The sequence below is a fragment of the Camarhynchus parvulus genome, chromosome 5 (assembly GCF_901933205.1).
Source record: "Camarhynchus parvulus chromosome 5, STF_HiC, whole genome shotgun sequence".
NCBI classification, from domain to species: Eukaryota; Metazoa; Chordata; class Aves; order Passeriformes; family Thraupidae; genus Camarhynchus; species Camarhynchus parvulus.
In genome coordinates, this window is record NC_044575.1 from 8,048,787 (window position 1) to 8,067,229 (window position 18,443).

Genomic DNA, 18,443 nt, shown 5'->3' on the forward strand with positions numbered 1-18,443 from the left:
GTTAAAAAGATGATTCTAAGATGCTTCTTTCCCTTTCAGGACTAAGAAAAAGTTGATGAAACTCCTGTTTTTCTATAGACTTGACTGATGTGGCATTCCTGTGCCACGTCACACTCCTGTGAGCAGGGACACTGTGTGTCATCAGTCACCCCACTGCTGATGTCAGTGCTTTCTTAATGAAAATCCAAGAAATCTTTTGCCTTTTCACTTTCCTAGAATCTGAGATGTTCCAGGAATTAATTTAGCATGAAGGCACTAAGAACACACCGACACATGCCACATGCAGGTTTGCAGCTCTCTTAGGTGAAATAATGCAATGTGTGCTCCAAAATCAGGTACCCACTCCACCCAAAAATGTAATTTAAGAGTCCATTTGCTTAAATAAAGGGTATTCAAAGCCCAGGGGGTGCAGCATTTTGTGAATGAATGGACAGCACTTTTCTAATAGTGCCATGTAAGACACAAAATCTGCCATTAATCAAAGTTCAGAAGGAGAAGTAACACCACTGCTGGATCAAATAGATGCCAGTATGACATTTTTAAAGCTTTTAAACTCTATTTTGCAAGAAGACATCACTCTGTCCTAATGGCAAACTCCTCAATGAAGACATTCCACCTAAATCTTCAAGGAGCTTCTGCTCTGCTCCTCAGTTCTTGTCTTAAAACACTGAAGAGTTGCTGTGCAGAATGAAGAGAAAATTCCAGTGGTAAATTAATTTGTTTCTGCTTTTTACTGGAAAGCACAGAGTTCCATGTTTGCATTTTGCCTTTAAAAACTGAATAAATAGTGCCATGTAAAGTTACAGATATGAGAAATGCAAGCAACAGAAGTGTCCTGAATTTAAAGAAAACAACTGTTGCAATGAAGTCTTTCTATGCCAGACAAGAAATCATCTCATTCTTCCATTTTGTGTTTAAGACTGTGAAATCTCCTAATTTCAAACTTTTTTTATGGTTCTATCTCTGGGATTTTTATGATGCTATCAATGGGCACCATCACTGAACCTAAGCAGCACTGGGAATGGCAGACACAACAGTTTAACTCTGGGATTCTGGTAGGTGGATTTAATTGGCCAAGCTCAAATTCTTTCAGTTTTCAAATATCCTAAATTTAGAGCATGCATCACTACATTTGAACATTTGGAGCTTCTCAGCAGATGCCACAAATTCCAGCTATTAAGTCTGTTTTTAGTGCCAGCAGTGCTGCTGAGCAGCCTCTTGCTTTGCCTGCTATAGTGTATGAACTCCCACTAAATCTCAAATGAGAGTAATTAAAATGATTCAAACCTCAATATATGGATGCAAGAGATCCTTCAACAGGTCACAGCTTGGCCTAACCAAGAGCAATGCTGACAGGACACATGTTAAAAAAGCTCTTACCCTGACACCCTCAGGATGCTGTGGTCAAATACCAGCACAAACAGGAGGCCAGAGGCATAACCAACGCCCTCCTACAAAGCAACTTGTCAAATTACCAGAGTTTTACATCTATTTCTCATGGACTGTGAACTACAGAGTTGCAGATTTCATGCCCAGATGGCAAATGCCTGAGTAAGACACCAGCAATATTTGTTTACTTCCCGACACCTGCAGCACAGGGAGATGAAAAAACCCAGTTGTCACTCAGGTCTCCATATCAAGTTATCTGCTACCCCATCTCTCTCTCTAAAAAGCCACACTTAAATAGTCTCATATTAATAGATTAGATAAACATTCTATTAGGGAAAAAATAATGAAGTTTTTTTTATGCTCAGATAAAACCTGTTCTTGCAACAGGCCCAGCCTGGTTCATGCTGACCATGGCAGAGGGAGCAGCTCTGGGCTTCCTACAGGAACACAGAGGAATTTCAAGCTCCAGCTGCTCTCCCAGCTAATGACCAGCATGAAAAACCAATAATTTTTGTTTCTAATGCCAAATGGCAAGGGTTGGGTTTTTTTTCAGCCCCATTAAAATGCTGCTGCCAAAAGGCAAATCTCAAACCACAGAAGCATCAATGATTGATACGATAAAAATGACAAAGCTAAACATGAGCCTATTCTAACACCATTGCACTCAATGTGCACAATTATTTTTCAGCTTGTTGAGGAAAATGTCAGCAGTCTAAAATTCTGCCCTACACTTGAGTACCTGTTGCTTTAATAAACTGTTCTCTCAGCATCCAATGCTCTGCATTTCAAGCACAAAGAAAGAGTAATCAATGAAATATTTACAACACATGGGACACACCTTTCTTCCCAGGGTTTCTACCTCAAAAGAGCCATGAAGGAACAAAATTATTTGAGAAACAAATTTGCTTTCATTTTATTTTCTTTGTAGCAGGTACCTCTGAGCCTTGACTGTGAATGAAGCTGTACAGAGCCCAGATTTTGTCACTATGCTGGGGCAAACTGTGCTCTAAGATCAAGCCACTTATCTTTAGGTATCTTGAGTGTTTGAGCACAGACAGTTTAGCAGCCCAGAAATAGCCCCAAAGTGTATTAATTAAACTATTGTAACTTCTTGTACAAGGAAGAATGGGATGCCCAGATGGAAAGTCACTTAAGGCACATATGTTTCTGTGATATTCCACTGCACCAGCTCTTCAGAGAGATCCTTCCTGAAGAATTTGGCAGCCCCAACAGGGAACTGAGCACTGGCTACCTGGCACAGTGCAGGGCTGACAGAGGGAACTCTTAATCACCCAGTCTGGCTGCTGGGAGCAGGATAATTACAAGCAGCTACGTTCTGAGCAGGTTATGGTAGCCCTGCTATAATTTCATGCTAACATGCTCCTATTCCTCTCAAACCATCTTCTGGAGCTGCATCACAAACAACTCATCCTTTCCCACTGAAAATGTCCCCAGTCCTGCAGCACCTGTCCAAGAAGAGCCCCCTGCTTCTCCAGAAGGATCTTTTCCATTTCTGAACAAAGCCAAAGGGGTGAGGAATTGTTAAATGAATTCCTTCCAGCAGCAGAGAGTTTTCCAGCAAGCCTAGGAATAAAACCTTCCATCTCCTGCCTGCCCCTTCTGTTCTCTAGACATTATGATAGACTTTCCAATCCTTGGAAGAGAGACCTGCAGATACAAACTCTCCAGTGGAACTTGAGTTGCCAGTCGTTTGACTCCAGGCTGGAAATGCCCCTTCCAGCAGCATCACCAACAAAGCACAGCCTGGTGCCTCCTCTCTCAGCAAACATGTTAGACCAGCACCCATGGGATCAACACCAGGTGCTTCAGCCCCAGAAGAGTCTAAACCCAGGGCTGAATCAGCTCAGACATGCATCTCATTTGAATAGGATTTGTCTTGCAGAGCAGAGGTGCTTTTTGAAACACTCACTTCAGCAGTTGCTGTAAAAACCATGTGATTAAAATGGTGCAGGTTACCTCTGTAAGTGACCACGAGGTCAGGGCAGCACAGGGAAGGGATGGGGAAGTGCAAACTGCCTTGGAAAAGGAAAGCCAGCAGAGACACACCAACCTAGGTTACCCCAGGGAAAGCTTAGGTCTAATCTCCACAAGGTCAGAGAGAGAGAATGATAGCTGCTATTATCACAAATTACACCCAGAAATATTTATTCTGCAGCGGAGCTTGGCTCTTAGCAATGTGTTACAAAGATGTGTCAGGAACAATAACAGCAAAACTCCCAACAACCTGCCAGCCTTGGCTGCTGCACAGCAAAGGCTCAGGATTGTATTTATTTAGTGTGGCCTTTGTTAAAAAGCACCAGATAACTCCTTCCTCAGGAAACAGGCAAGTTCTGCAAGGCAAGGGCTGCAATTTAGTCCAATAGGAAACAATATTAACTTCAATTGGCAACAGCAATTACTGAAAAAGGAGAAACTTGTTGGATTGTTACCATCACCGTTCTTTGCAATGTGCACAGAACTTTTCATCCCCAGAATTATGATTTTTCATTGTATTAGTTACAAGGGCACTGTGCTGCTATCAGGAGGCTGTCCTTAAGGAAAGATGGACACAGCAAAGACAGAAACCTGCAAGAGTCAAGCAGAGAGGTGCAGACTCTCAGTCAGTCCTCTATTATTCCCATAGGCACTATCTAAAAGGTGGGAAAAGAAGCCAGAAGACCTCACCTAACTCATTCCTGTGTTCCTGTAATGCTCTAACAGCTTTGTTTTAGTTCTCCCTGGATTATTTTCCTTTCAATCTTGACGCTGGTTTGCTGCTCATCACAAGGAGCAAACAACAAACAATGCACAACCCAGGCTGCCCACAGGCACTGGAGATTCCTGGCTGCACCAGCCCCGAGATTCCAGGCAGCTGAGTTGCCAGGCTCTCATCTTCTTACACCTTTCTTTTTTATCTGAGCAGATGGAAACTCAAGAGCAGGAGCCAAGAGCTCAACGTGGGCATCTCTGCCTTAGTTACAGTAATTACTGGAGCTGTAATTGCAGGGTGGTAACACACACAAACACACACACACAGTGCCTGTTGTCTCTTCACTGCTGAACAGCACAGGCAGAGATCATCTCTCCACTTCCCAACACTTTTACAAACAGGGACTTTCACCAGAAGGGGCCTTGGTCAGTGACGGCCTTGGCGGGGATTTCCACCCAGCACTGGGGTAAAACCACTGGAAGAGCAGAAAATTGTGGTTTTCAAACAAACATTTTGTAACTGACAGGTCAAAGACTGTCAGACACCTCCAGGTAGGTGGTGAGGATCAACCACTGCCTGCTGAAGAACCAGTTCCAGGGAACAAGGTACTGATTCATGTTGAGTGGGAAATCACCAAGTGGAGAGATGTTAAACAGCTCTGAGGGCAAATACCAAAATTAGAACCACAGCAGCACAGGACAGCTGGGGCTGGAGGCACTTCTGGAGATCATTCAGTCCAAAGCCCTTGCTCAAAAGCAGGGTCAGCTGAGCACATTGCCCAGGAGGACCGCATGAAACGGGTGATTTTTCAGGTGTCCTGTCCCAGCTGTACCATGACATTTGAGACTTCTCAACATGAAAAACAGCAGCCAAGTCTCAAGACAGACCAAAAATCTGACTTTTCCCCCCACAGCTTCACACACAGCCTTTATCATCAAACTTCTGTTTCACTGTACTCACTTTTGTACCTGTAATTTTTCCCCTGTCTCTCCATGCAGTCTGCTCTGTGCTGCTCCAGTTCATACACAGGGAGAGACTTCTCCTCCCACTTTTGCAGAGAGTTTAAATAATCTGTGTTTGTATCACACCCCTGCTCTGAAACAGAAAGATCAGAAGATGCAGGGGCTCCTTTGGAAGCACTACAATAACACTACAAACTGCTTAGAGCCAGCAATGTGGAAGAAAGGCTGATCTGTCCCAGGTGTGAGATACGTAGAGGTGGAAAAAAAAATAAAAACTGAGCAGTGCATGTTTATACAAACAACATAAAAGAGAGGGGGGAAAGTATCTAATTGAGAGTAGAGTGCATTGCCAGCTTCAGCAGTTGCACTTGGATGGATTCGATCCTCAAGGTTTGCAATTAATTCCCTTCACCACTGCCAAGGTCATCTCTCACATTCCAGTTCTGCAATCTTTGAACTATAAAGAAATGAACAATTTTAAAAAAAGACAGCTCAAAATACCTCAATACCTTAAAAACACAGCTTAAAAACACCTCAGTAGGTGATGCCAGGCATAGGCAGGAATATTCCAGGAATGGAAGCATAACTGGGGTCTGTCACCTACTGACTTTAGCCAGACTTGTTTTAATTCCCTTCCATTTAATATTCCATAAACACTTCATCCTGTGTCTCTCTGCAGCCTTTCAGTTAAAATACCAGGAGCACATCACATATGCAGGAGTCCCACTTCCATGGGCTCTGACTCTGTCAAAATGTCACTTTTTTTTCATTTTGATGTAGAAATTACTGCTGAATATGTGCTGAGATGTCCCATAAACAGCAGGAAGGTGAAAGCTGCTCATCATAAATGTGCTAAAGCTACTCACTTCTCTTTTTAAAAGGACAGATGTTCTCAGATCTCAAAATTGTGCAATATATTCAATGTTTTGAACTATTTAGTATGGACTCAGCAAACAAATGATCCAGCCTAAGGTCAGGAACAGCACTGCCACTGAACAGTTAATTTCAGTCAATAGATACATGTGGGTTGCAGCTTATTGGCCTCTGAAATAGGGTTATTCATGTCATCTCCTTGTGAATGAGCACCTCAAAATCACAATTAAGGCTGACATTAACTGGTCAAAGTCTGAAAAATGCATGGTAGCAGCCTCTCTCACTGTGCTGGTGAAGGAAGTTGATCTTATCTGTTTATAACCTTTTTATTCTACTAATAAATCTACCAGACTAGGCTTTCATGGATAGCAAATAGCTTTTTTTTTATCCCTTTAAAAAAGGGGGCACATTTATATGTGCCCTTTGCACAAGCAAAGTCCTAATGACACAGTTCACTGTAAGGCTTCCTTCTTTTTCCCCATATTTAATCACTATATTCCTATCAAAACAGCTCTGGGGGAAAGAATAAAATCAATGGACTGTGGCATGGGGATGGGGCTGGAATGTGTGGACACATCTTTCTGTTGACTTCAGGGATACTCTGAGTGGATTTAAGTACTGTCAAATTCTGCAGGATCACAGCATTTTGCTCTCTCAAGGCAAATGACTGGATCAGGGTCTGCTTTTATTATTCCTGTCCACCTATTTTTGAGTGGTGAGGCAGCTGCAGACAGAATGGAAAGATAGTCAGAGCTCTCAGACAAGAGACCCCAGAACCTGTTTTATTGCAGACCTTTTCAAAGGAACTAAGTGTATCAAGTTCTGCTCCTGATACTGCATGGAAACAATAGGGTATGGCTGTAAAATAAAAGAATTCAGACATAAATACATTAAAGTGGAATTAGGAAAGACTAGGCCACAGATAAATCTAAAAGACAGGCAATGATGTAGTTATGGCACTTAATAAAATTCCATAAACCTGCAGTTAAAAGGAACAGAGGGGAAAAAAGCCTCATGACACATCAGTGAGAGTCTGGAAAGATCCATCTGGAGAAGAGATTTGTCCTGAAAAGCCTCAACCAGCTCTGAAAGCAGGGATTCCTCTCAGTGATGTTGAAGATGCAGCTCAAGCAAACACAGGTCTCAGCAGCAGGCTCTGCAGGTTATTCCTGATTTTCCTTCCTTTCCTGCCAGCTGGATGCCCATGCTATGCCAAGCAAGACTTTTTGGAGACAATTCCCACTAATAACTGGGCTATTAATATTCTCTTTAATCTGAATGAGAATCTTTGCATAAATGTGATCCATGTGACCGAATCACTCCTGTCTCAAGCAATTCCAGAAGGAACACTTAGTCGTGGCAGGCCTTTTTTGAACACAGGGAAAGAACCCAGTGAGCCAGGAGGGAAGAAGCTGCAGGCTCTAATTACTTCTAATGATGCACCTAGAAATCATTGAGTAAAAAGGAACTAGGTAAGATCAAATTCATGTGTTTTTAAAACATGGAATTTAGGAAATATGATGAGGAGACCTAGGGTCACTAGGGATTAAAAGCCAGCCATGCCATAGGGGCTCTTTTTTTGCATTGACCACTGCAAATCAATCAATCAATCAATCAATCCTGCTTGGGCAGGATTTTGACACTCTACCAGGAAGAATTAATTTATACTCAACTCTGGTTTCTGTTCCAGACAAAGTAAGTCTAGATTACACTCATGACAAAAACTATCAAATGTTCCAGACAATGATGATTTAAATCAATAGTTCAGATGATGGGAGAATAGAGTATTTAAGCAAATAGCACTGAAAAACAGCATGAAAGGGCTGCAATCTTTCCTTTTGTAGCATTGATATATCTTCCTTCAGAATCAGATGCATTTTCCACCCTTTCCCAATAAATAACTTTGGTGGGAATACTCCACAGAGAAAACCCAAGTAGGCAACTCAGCTTCTTCCTCTCCTGCCCAGCTAACAGAGGAGTCCTTTTTTTCTGCCTGACCCTCCTGAAAAATATGGTTTCCATGTTTATCCTTTGGCTTTGGACCATGAGAGGTAACAGATGTAATGGGAAGGCTCCCGTTGGAAGCAGAAAACAAATCCAGGTCACTTTTGAGCCTGGTAGGCAAGAGCAGCCACTGAGCTGAAGGTAGGATGAGCAGCAGCCTTCCTGAAGGATTTTCTGTGACAAGGGAGAAACTGAGTGAGGCCAGGTTTGTTTACAAGCAGCAAATCTGGAGCCTGCACATGGCAAACCAAATGAAGCTTTCTCTTCTCTTAAAGAGGTGGCCCCTGGTCTTCTTCCAGTTTTCCAGCTTAAGAGCTGTGAATTTCCTTTAAATTGACAAGCCCCAAAATTTCACTGCTGGCAGCTGACAAATCCTCCATCAGCTCTGGAATTTCCCCAGTGTTTTGCTGGATTTCCACTGACAAGCTCAAGATGGGTACAGTCTGTGGGCTCCTGCAGATGTAAATTGTTTTATACTCCCTCCCTGATGTCTGGGATAAAATAATGCACCAGCAAACTCAGACAACATGTAAAACTTGGCACTGCTGCAGCATGGACAGCTTGGAAAGGCCTGACATGGCTGGATCGACAGGCACTGATGGACAAGCCTGGAATGAGCTCCACAATGTTCTACAGATCAACAGAACCAACAACAGACAAAAATTTAGAGTTTTTTTAATAGGGCAGCTGGAAGGGGAAGAAGCCCAGCCTACCCAAACCCACAGATAATCAGCTGCACAAGGAAGCAGGATCCAACTTTTTTTGCTGTTCTTAGGTATTAGATCATGCTGACTTTTCAACAGTAAGTGCTGCAGGCAGATGATAACCAAAAAGAGACAGGATGAGGGCAGTCAGTGGTGTCTATTCCCAACTTTAAGGCTGGACCACTATGCTGGCCAAGTAATTAACCCAGGGCAGAGCAGTCCATTCAGCAGTAAAATGAGCCTAAATATTGACCTCGATTTGGGCTCTGTGGGAGCTGACAAATACTCCCCAAGATAAGCATCACTGCGAGAGCATTCCTGCCTTGACACACCATTAAAAATAAAACAAAAGCTTTATATCCCACTTGGGGAAAAGCGAAAGGAACTTTGTTTACCTGTGAATGGCTCTTCTCAAGTCACAGTATCCCAAACAATCCCAGCAAACATGCTCTGGGACATGAGCTCACACTGCAAGAGTGCTCCCAAGCTCAGTCCGCCTGACATAAGAAATGGGAGAAATCCCAGAGCAGGAACAGAGTGAAGAAAGCAGAAATGCCACGTGCCTGGTCCAAAACCACATAGTTTGACCCCTAACACAACACAGACTAGGATCTCAGAGAAAATAAAAGTATCTTATTGCCCAGCAGAGGCCTTTTTTGCAGCAGCAGCAGCACAGGCAGAACTCTGCTGACAAGGAAAAGCTCAGAGCCTCCGGGCACTCAGGTGTATCCTCACTGAGCTAGTGCTCACCTCAGGGTCTAATTCCCTTGCCAAAATATTGCACAAGTGGCACTGTGTTTGCAAAACGCTTCCTCAGGTGTCCTGTTCGACCCCAAACAGCAGATGGTTTACTGTCTGTGCAGCAAACGAGGTCATTCTGGGGTTCTAAGTGGGCCATGGCTTGGTTGCACAGCGAGCAGCTGCATTCACTTTGGAAATGCTTCATGTTTTGCCTGAGATATCTGAGTGCTTTCTAATTCTGCCTCCTCTCCTCCTCCTGTTTCAACACCTTCACCTGAAGGTGCCAGAAGCAAATATCCCCAACCCACAAACTCTGCAAAGTTTCAGCCTATTGGGTATCCCAAAGCATCCACATACTCCAGAGAGCTGTATAGGTGACTCTCATCCACCCCACTGCTGCAGCCCTCTCCAGCTTCCTCACCTCAGGTCTTTTGCCAAGGTGTTTAGCATGGATAAAAACCCACCTGTGTGGGCTGAAACTGGCTCTGTTCACCAGGGTGCCTCAAATCTACAAGTGTGTCTGTTTTCATACCCTCTGCAGTTTGCTGCAGGGTAAGTGCAGAAGCTCAGCTAGGCTTTTAAAAGCCCTTCACTGCACGTGACAGCCTCCATTAGGCATGGTTTCAGAACTGAATCCTTGGCTGCCTTCATGCTGAAGTGAAGACCTTCCAGACCCTACAAGGTTATGATTTTCACAGCATTCTGGATAGCAGTGTGACACACAGAAAGCCAAACTGCTTTCTGTGTGATTGCAACAGCAGATTGTCAGGTCTGTGGATGAACTACTGCAGCTCCCTCCACTGAATCAGTGTGTCTCATGGATCTTCCCCACAACCAGGTCTTACCAAGCCCGCAGTTCCAACAGCTACCCCTCTCTTTGCTGAATTTCAGATCAATAGATGCACAGATTTAGGCAGGAGTGTGGGGACTGAAGCACAAGCAAAGACAGAACAGGTCAGCGTTACTGTCCCTGCTCGTGACCGGGATTTTTCCAGCAGAAAGCGAGCTGGGGCTGCAGAGCACGGAACACGTGTGTTCCACAAAGTGTATTCCAGAAAGTGAGCACACACACACAAAAGAGCAGTGCCCAGTTTGCAGCTGATTTAGCACAGCTCAGGGAAGAATAAAAGAACTGGGCTGCACAGCCTTGCCAAGTCACATTAGGTGAATCAGTGCCCTCATCTTTCATGCCAGGAGTCCGGCGCCTCGCACGCAGCCTCGGCTGCCTCTCTCCTCCTCAGCCAGGAGAGAGCAAAGCACCTCCTCTGCAAAGTGCTGCCAGCAGGATTCATCCCCTGCCTGTGCTAGACATGTGCCCAGAGCTCAGGACAGCAAGACACAAACACATCCTGCAGCAAACTGCATGCAGGGTTGGATGGGCAGTATTAATTTCATTTCCAGCTTCCATAAATTTTTCAAAGACAGTCCTTTAAGTGCTCAGGTTGTTTTCTTTTTTTTTTTCCTTCATGTCAGTTTTTGCTCCATTTTAATATATCCTCTTTAATTTCCTTTACAGCTAAGTACTGGTCAGAAAAAATGGCAGAAATTTCCCTTACCCCAGCTGCTGTAGGATCTAGTGTGGATTTCAAAACAGAACAGAGCTGCAGCCTCCAGAAAAACTCCGGTGAACCATGTGAAGAGCATTGTTTGGGAGCAATTGGAGAGATAACTGCTCTCCTGATTTAACTCATTTATTATCCCAGTGTACAAAACAAGTAGCTACAGTAACATCATTACACCAAGAGCACTGAAAAGAATACAAAACAGAAAGCCTAATCTACATTTCTGATACGAGCTGTTCAGCAGCCTCAGCTGTATCACTGTGGGAACCAGTGGCACAACTTTGCACAATCTGGCCTCATGAAAACTTTTTTTTGCACAGTGTGCAAAATAAACGGCCTAGCACTATGTAGGGGTAACCTAGATTAAGGTTAGTGAGCACAAAAAACTGAGCCACCAGCAGGCTGAGGTGTGCAGCCATGCTTCTCTCTCCTCCTATTTTATTCAACTTAATTCCTCCTGATTCTTCATATCTGTACATCTCTTCCCTCTCTTTGTAGATTTCTGCTCTTTTTGAAAAGATTTCAGGGGAGGATCAAACAGAAAGGCAACCTTTTTTTACTTCTGTAATTAATTATTTGTGGGTTACTAGGATTTCATACAGATTTCAGAAGCTGGGCTGAGTACAGTAAAGCCCAAGGTGGGAAGAAGAAACTATGCTATTTACAAAACTGCAGAGATGTTCTCCTTTCCCTGCTCACCTGTCCAAGAAGCATTTTGCTTTTTTGTTTTATGAGTATGGCCTCAGCACATCAATACACTGGGAAACTTCCCAACCACAGGCTGCTTTTGGGAAGGGCCAGGATAGAGCCTTCCCTCAGCCTGATGTCCAGAAGGCCAAAAAGACATCCAAAAAGCAAGCTAGAATAAATAATGAATAACCAGAAAACAGAACTTCCCATTTAAGATTTCTGAAATGAACAGAAACTTGGATGTGCACTTGGAAGTGGGGAAACAAGTCTGGAGTGGCCTGGGTCTCCCTGCAGAATGCAACTGGGGAGCAGGAACTGCCTGACCTGTCCAGGAACTCAGCTCTGAGGGCTCCTCAGCTCTCCTGTGCCACCAGCCTGTCAGGCAGCCTGCCAAGGGACTGGGCAGGAAGGAAACCAGGGAGGCTTCCAAGAGCAAAAACATCCCGCTGGAAAATTTCTGACTGCTCTAATAATGGCCCTACTTTGAGAGTTGGTCACAGAGCTGGCAGAAGGCAGGGAGACCCACTGCCTTCCCTGGCTAGCTCCTGGCTTCCTGTAGAAATTTCTTTCTACTCCAGACACACAGCACCAACTGAAGTAACCCTCAAGTAGGATGTTCATAAATCCCCTAAACTCTCTCCGCAGCAAACGCCATGGCTTTTCCCCAGAACTATGACAATTGTTAATTGGCACCATTCAGGAGGTAACATTTTCTTTGGGAAGGCCTTTCCTGCTTTAGGCAACCACATGTACTTTTGGCAAGGTCTCCAGACAAGCCCTGTTGGCAGCACACATCCTTGTGCCTCGCTCGGAAAGACCGCACGAAAAACCAGCTCAATTTCCAGCTCCGATTCCAAGGCTTCGCAAACTTGGCAGGGCTGACAAGGCCTGGCTGCAGGAATAAGTGATGCCTCCTAGGCAGCATCCCACAAACCTGCCCTGGAAATCCAACAGAAGGAGCCCTTTCAGCCTGCTCCATGCCCACACCCAGCTCACCGACCTACCGCTCATTGCTCAGCGTCATCCTCGGAGGGTCCAGGTTGGGATTCTCCATGGACTCCATCTGGGGACAGCGTAGGAAGTAGTAGAGGGTGTGGAGGGCATCAGGGGACCAGGAGATGGGCTGCTGCTGCCGGGTTTGCCGCACAGGGCTCATGCCGGGCCGGATGGTGTTCAAGCACTGCATGTGGTGCATGGCTCGCGAGACCAAATCGCCTGCGCGCACACAGGGAGAAAACACAAAATCATCTCTTTATTAGGCACCCACAACGATTTTAATCATGCTTCTCGAACAAATCAAAGTTCTCACAGCTCAGAGGAATGTTTGCTGTGTGCACAGAACCTCCTCCACGAAGGCAGAGGGTGTCCTGTCCTTCAGGCTGCCACTCGGCAACACTTTCTTTCAAATACCAAGTTATCAGTTAGAAAACATGAAGTGCAACGCCTCTCAGTTACCACACGTTCTTTTACAGTGAGTTGGCTGGTTTACTGCTGGTGTTCTCCTCTTTCCACCCACAAATACCAAATTTTGCCAGCCTAAAAAACTACTGATGTCTTTGTAAAATGTTCTCTGCCCAATCTGGCAGTGACAGTCTCACAAGGCAAAGGCAGTAGCACCAATACTTCACTCTCCTTTTTTTAGGAGGTTGCTCCCATTTCTTGCAACTGGGTCATGCTGTTCTTCCCTCCTGCCCAGGCACTTGAGACAAATTAGTGACATTATGTTCAAGACAGAAACCCCTTCTTTGAGGGGTCTGGTGCTCCCATTCTCACTCCAGCTGCAGGTTTCTCCAGAAGAGACAAGACCTGACTCTCTTATTAAAAAGCCAATCTTTATCATGCGGGCTGTCTCAAGCTGTGCCAGAAATCTGTCCCTGAGCATTATAAGAAGCTCAATCCAGGAGGTCTCTGGGCTTCTCATTCCTCTTGGTTTTTGAACTCAAGCCAAGCTGCCTCTGTTTCGGAGCACGGTAGACCTGAGGAGGCCTCGACTAAGGTGACCTGGATCACACAGTTGCACTCAGAATTTTAGGACTGCAGATTTTTAAAAAGTTCTCAGAGCAATGACCCCAAAGCAGGTCTTTTTGCAATAAGCTTGCTTTAGGCACAACCCTGTTTAATCTCCTTGTGTTGTGATGCATTACAAACTCCAAAAAGCTTTAAAAGCTTCATCTTTGAGTAGTGTGACTACCAACCAGTGAGCTGAATTATTACTATACTTAGCTAGGATCTGTTTTTTCCTTGGGAGAATCTCTGCTGCTTTATGCTTCACAGTCCCCTCAAACTCTCACAGGAAACATTGCTCTATTGTGTCCAAAAGTTACAATACTGGGAAAGGATGGAACCGAAATAGTCGCCCCATCACAAAGCTGGCTCCTGGGAAAGCAACCTGAGTTTAGTGGTGCCACATATGCATTAGCAACACCTCCCTCTGAAATTCTTGGGAAGTTATTATTTGTTCATTTATATCTAAAAGCAATAACTAAATTTGTTAGTCAGAAGCCCTGGGGTTCTACTGTTACACAGGAGAAAGCCCCACAAAGCTACTGTATGTCTAAACATGACATTTTTAGTGGTTCAGACCAACGGGGTATTAAAAATCTCAGCTTGTAGTCTAAAGCCCTGCTACTCCTTTGTTGTACAGCACATTCAGCTTTAAGGACCCACTTCAGAATAATAAAAAAATCCTTCTAACAACTCTGCCTTTCCACTTCAGTAGCTCCAGGATCCGCACGTTTTACGAGAGCATCACGGATCCTCCAGCGCTGGTGCTAACACAGAAGCCTGCACAGTTTATAGCAGAAATGCATCTGGAATTCAAATTTTCAGCTCAGAATAACGTTCCTTCTCCTTTGCACACTCATTCTATTTTTCTGGCAATAGGCAGCAACGTTTAAAAAAAAAAAAGTTAAAAAAAGGCAACTGTATCAGGAGAGCCATTCACTGGATGTACTGACCAAGTTGGCCAGGCAGGGATGGGGGAAGAGGGAGAGAGGAAGCTGTATTCAATCCCAGGCCCTTGCTACAAATGTTCTCTTGTGTTCCAGGATAAATAGAGGTGTGTTGAAGGAATTTGAAAACCTCAAACTAAGGCAGGTTGCAAAATAAATGGTGAAACACACAAACTCCTTACTGGCCCTGGCATTCATTAGCATTCAGATGGTGCAGGCTACGAAAGTGATGCCAGCAGAAACGTTGCAAGGGGGAAAGTAGACCAGGAAAACACAAATCATTTTTGTTTACTTTAAAGGGGCTTTGTGAGTACTCTAGGCATGGAACATTTCATTCGGTCAGCTTTAAAAAAAAAAAGGGGGTTGGACAAGTTTTTGTTACCAGAGTGCTCTCAGATTTTCTTTTTCCTTCACTTTTTGTTTTTTAAGTAACCAAAAAGCTTTTCCTTGAATATCCCAGACATTTCCACAGCAGAAACACTAACCAAGAGAACCCTCTTTGCTGTCTTTGGGAGGTTTGCTGTGCTTCACAAATGCACAGGACAGCCTCCAGGGGCATCTAAGAAAGAGCATTCAACTTCAGCTAGCAGTAACATCTCTACCAAAAAAAAAAAAAGCACATCTCACACCTCTCCAGGTGAATGAGACATTAAGCAGACTAATGAAACCAGCTGATTTTCATAAACAGCACCACCAGACGATTACATCTCACCCAACATTAAATGCTGCTCACGCTGCCAACAGTGGCAGCGCTCCTGCTGCCCCTCAGCAGTGGAGGAGGGATGGGCTCTCGTGCCCTGCTGGAACAACCCCGTGGTGGATTAGAGGATTCCATCCCAGACTTACTCAGTTCCGAGATGCTCCCAACGCAGGTGGCCAGTAGGGACTGCTCCAGGGTCCGCAACTCCAGCTGCGCATAGGCGTCGGCCCGGCCATCGCTGCACACCGAGCCGTCGTGGTAGGGGCTGAAGTAGGCAGGGAGGGACAGCACACCTGGGACAGAGCACACAGCACACCTCTTACAAATCAGCCCACACTTTGTGTGGAAAAGCAAATCCCTCCAGGAGGGATACAGAACTCGCACCTTTCTCCAGGAATTTTTGAATGGTTCAAAGGAAATCAAACAGCACTGTGAACACTGCTGGGATGGCTGAAACAGGCTCCAGGGAGTAAGGCTGGGTGTTCCTACAGCCTTTAAGAGCTGGAAACAAATTGCAGTCGAGATAAAACTACATGAAAAGCTTTGGTTAAGTCTCTACTCTTGTTTATACAACAACAGGGCCGCGCACACACGGCTCGCTGCTGAACAGCTGTATGCAGATCCCCAGATAGAAAGGTCTGATCTGGAGAGATGTGGAATATAGCCTGGAGTCCACCTCATCCCTGCAACCCTGCAAACAAAACCAGGGGCTGTGCCAGCCCTTTGAACCTGCCATGCAGTTTCAGGTGCTCAGACTGTGGTTTCTGCATGTGCACACCTCTGGATGTGCCCAGCAGTTCTGAGGCTGCCTGAATTTTCATCTCTGTAAATGACCCCTGTGTGAGAGAGAGAGAGATTAGGAAGGTAATTACACTGCACACACGTGTTTACCACACACATCTCCTCTCCATCAAATGCACAGGACCTGATTGCTCTGTGTGGCACAGAGAAAGGGGGAATGTGAACTCTGAAGAGGATTTGAGGCAGGGAGCAGGGTGTGTGTCAGAGGCTGGGCTGGGAGAGCGACCTGCCCTGTCCAGTGGCACCCTGGCATAGATCTGGTGCCACTGCATCCACAGGGCAGGTGGACTCCAAAAAGACACCTGCAGTCACTCAGCCATTGTTCCTGTGCCTTCCCTACTGCCCCATTTTTAATTACAGATCCATCGCACAATTCCAGCAGCACCTCCTGGCCCAAATTTTCCCTGATTCCAGACAAGGGCACTCAGAGCAGCCACGACTGCCTGTGCTCTTAGCCTGCAGCATCCTGTATTTCTGCTTTTTAACTCTGATCCCCAGCAACAGAGTTCAGCTCGGACCCACATTTCCTTCCACCCTCACCTCCCGACCCTGGCTCAGGCTGGGAAGTGGAGATCCTTTACTCCCGTGGCAGTGACCTCCTGTCACATAGGTGCTGGGTATTGTTGCCCAACAAAACCCTGCAACTCATTGTGCAAGACCTTTTGTTTCTTTGTCTTGATGTTTTCTTTTGAGATTTTATGCTGGATTGATCTCTCCTACCCTTTTCACATCCTCTTTGCATCCTGCTTTGTGGCAAAGCCAAGGGCTGTATCAAAAACTTCCTGGACATGATGAGAATAAGGGAATGATTTATCCTGTTGTGCTTCTTCACTGTACATCACTGTTGGTTAATGGAGAATGCTCTGCCAATGCCCTCTTAACCTGAATAATTAGGAAGTTGAGGCTTTAAGAGCTACCAGAAGCCATGCATGCAAACTAGGAGAGCTTTGCTTTAAATACACTATACAGAGCCTAAGCCACTTCCTTTTCCATGCCAAAGCTATGAAAGGATGTTTGAGAGACATATGGATTGAATTTATGGCAGAGGGAGAATGAAAACAGCCTGATTTGTCAAAACTTTCAAATAGAGGCACATAATTCTACAGAGGCGAAAACAGAAACTGGCAGCTCCACTGCTGAGCCCGGCAGAGGGAAAGGAGTGGGGCACATTTTCTCTGCCAGCCCCTTTCAGTTGGTTCTGTTTTCTAACAAGGAATTAAAAATAAAGATTTGCAGAATGCTTTGGCTCGCAAAAGGCAACAACATTTTCTCAGTTTTCCAGTTCACAGTTTGTCAGGTGATGCTTGGAAACAGGGAGGATTTATTTACCTTTGGAAAAATGAGTCCTCCAAGATAGCTGTGGACAACATTTATGCTATCACCTGCCTTGGCACAGCCGAGGAACATCCTTTAGGCACCACAGAGGAATAAGGAACTCACCAAGACTTTGACCATGTGCCAAAGCCCAGTGATGCCACCGGGGATTTTCCCTGGGATCGGAGAGGGGGATGAATGACACACAGATTCCCAAGGCTCCCCACATCTGGCAGGTCTCCACAGGTACAAGCAGGCCTGGGAATGAGGACACACCTCCCAACACTGATTTTGGGACAGTGGGAAGCAAAACAGAAATGTACCACACAACTATTTTATCTTGCAGCACCCTAATCTGCATTTCCTCTCTGATCCACTCCCAGTAACTCTGTAGAGCTGGAAAAGCATCATTGTTGCGCCTCAGATCAGAAATTCAGGCACAAGGACATCTGCAGTCAAGCTTTGCCCAGAGATGTTTTAAGTAGGAACAGGACTTAATCTTTAATACCAGTTTAAAACCGCCTTTTTTGATAACAGGCAAGTGCCTTGTGCTGATTATTTGTATCCCAAACTATGGTTCGTGCTCTCCTGCTTCCCAAATCATGGAATTTGCAGTCAACAGGTGTTAAAATGGCATAAACCATGGGCAGGTTCTGTCTGGCATTCACATTCCTGCATTTTCATATTAGTGGCAACACTGGTTTTAACAATGACTAGCAAGATAAGCAAAACTGCAACTGAAATAGATCAATCCACGTCAGAACACTCTCAGTTTGATATTCACCTTTATTTCCTGGCTTTCCAAACTGTGTTTTTCCCACAAAACAATGCAGAACAATACATAATTACTGCACAGGAATGAACCACTTGGGCAGTACTTTTAATTAAGATTTTAAGTACAGGATCCAGGCCCTGGCGGAGCTAAGGAGAGACTAAATTCAAGTGTGGCGTAGCTCAAACCTCAGGGGCAGCAAGAGCTCACAAGTCACCTCTGGAATGGCCTGATTCTCAATTAAAGCATGGCTGGCTAACAATTTTTCCC

At 44.9% G+C, this 18,443-nt stretch overlaps 1 protein-coding gene across 1 annotated transcript in view; it reads right to left on the reverse strand.

Annotated features, from left to right (window-relative positions):
* ABTB2 (ankyrin repeat and BTB domain containing 2) overlaps nucleotides 1–18,443 on the reverse strand; it is a 111,099-nt gene that overhangs the window by 23,943 nt on the left and 68,713 nt on the right. The window contains exons 2-3 of the mRNA XM_030948717.1: nucleotides 15,433–15,579; nucleotides 12,640–12,850 (exon numbers count right to left, since the gene is read on the reverse strand). Coding sequence (XP_030804577.1) covers nucleotides 12,640–12,850; nucleotides 15,433–15,579 — 358 coding nt within the window. The remainder of the gene's footprint in view (nucleotides 1–12,639; nucleotides 12,851–15,432; nucleotides 15,580–18,443) is intronic.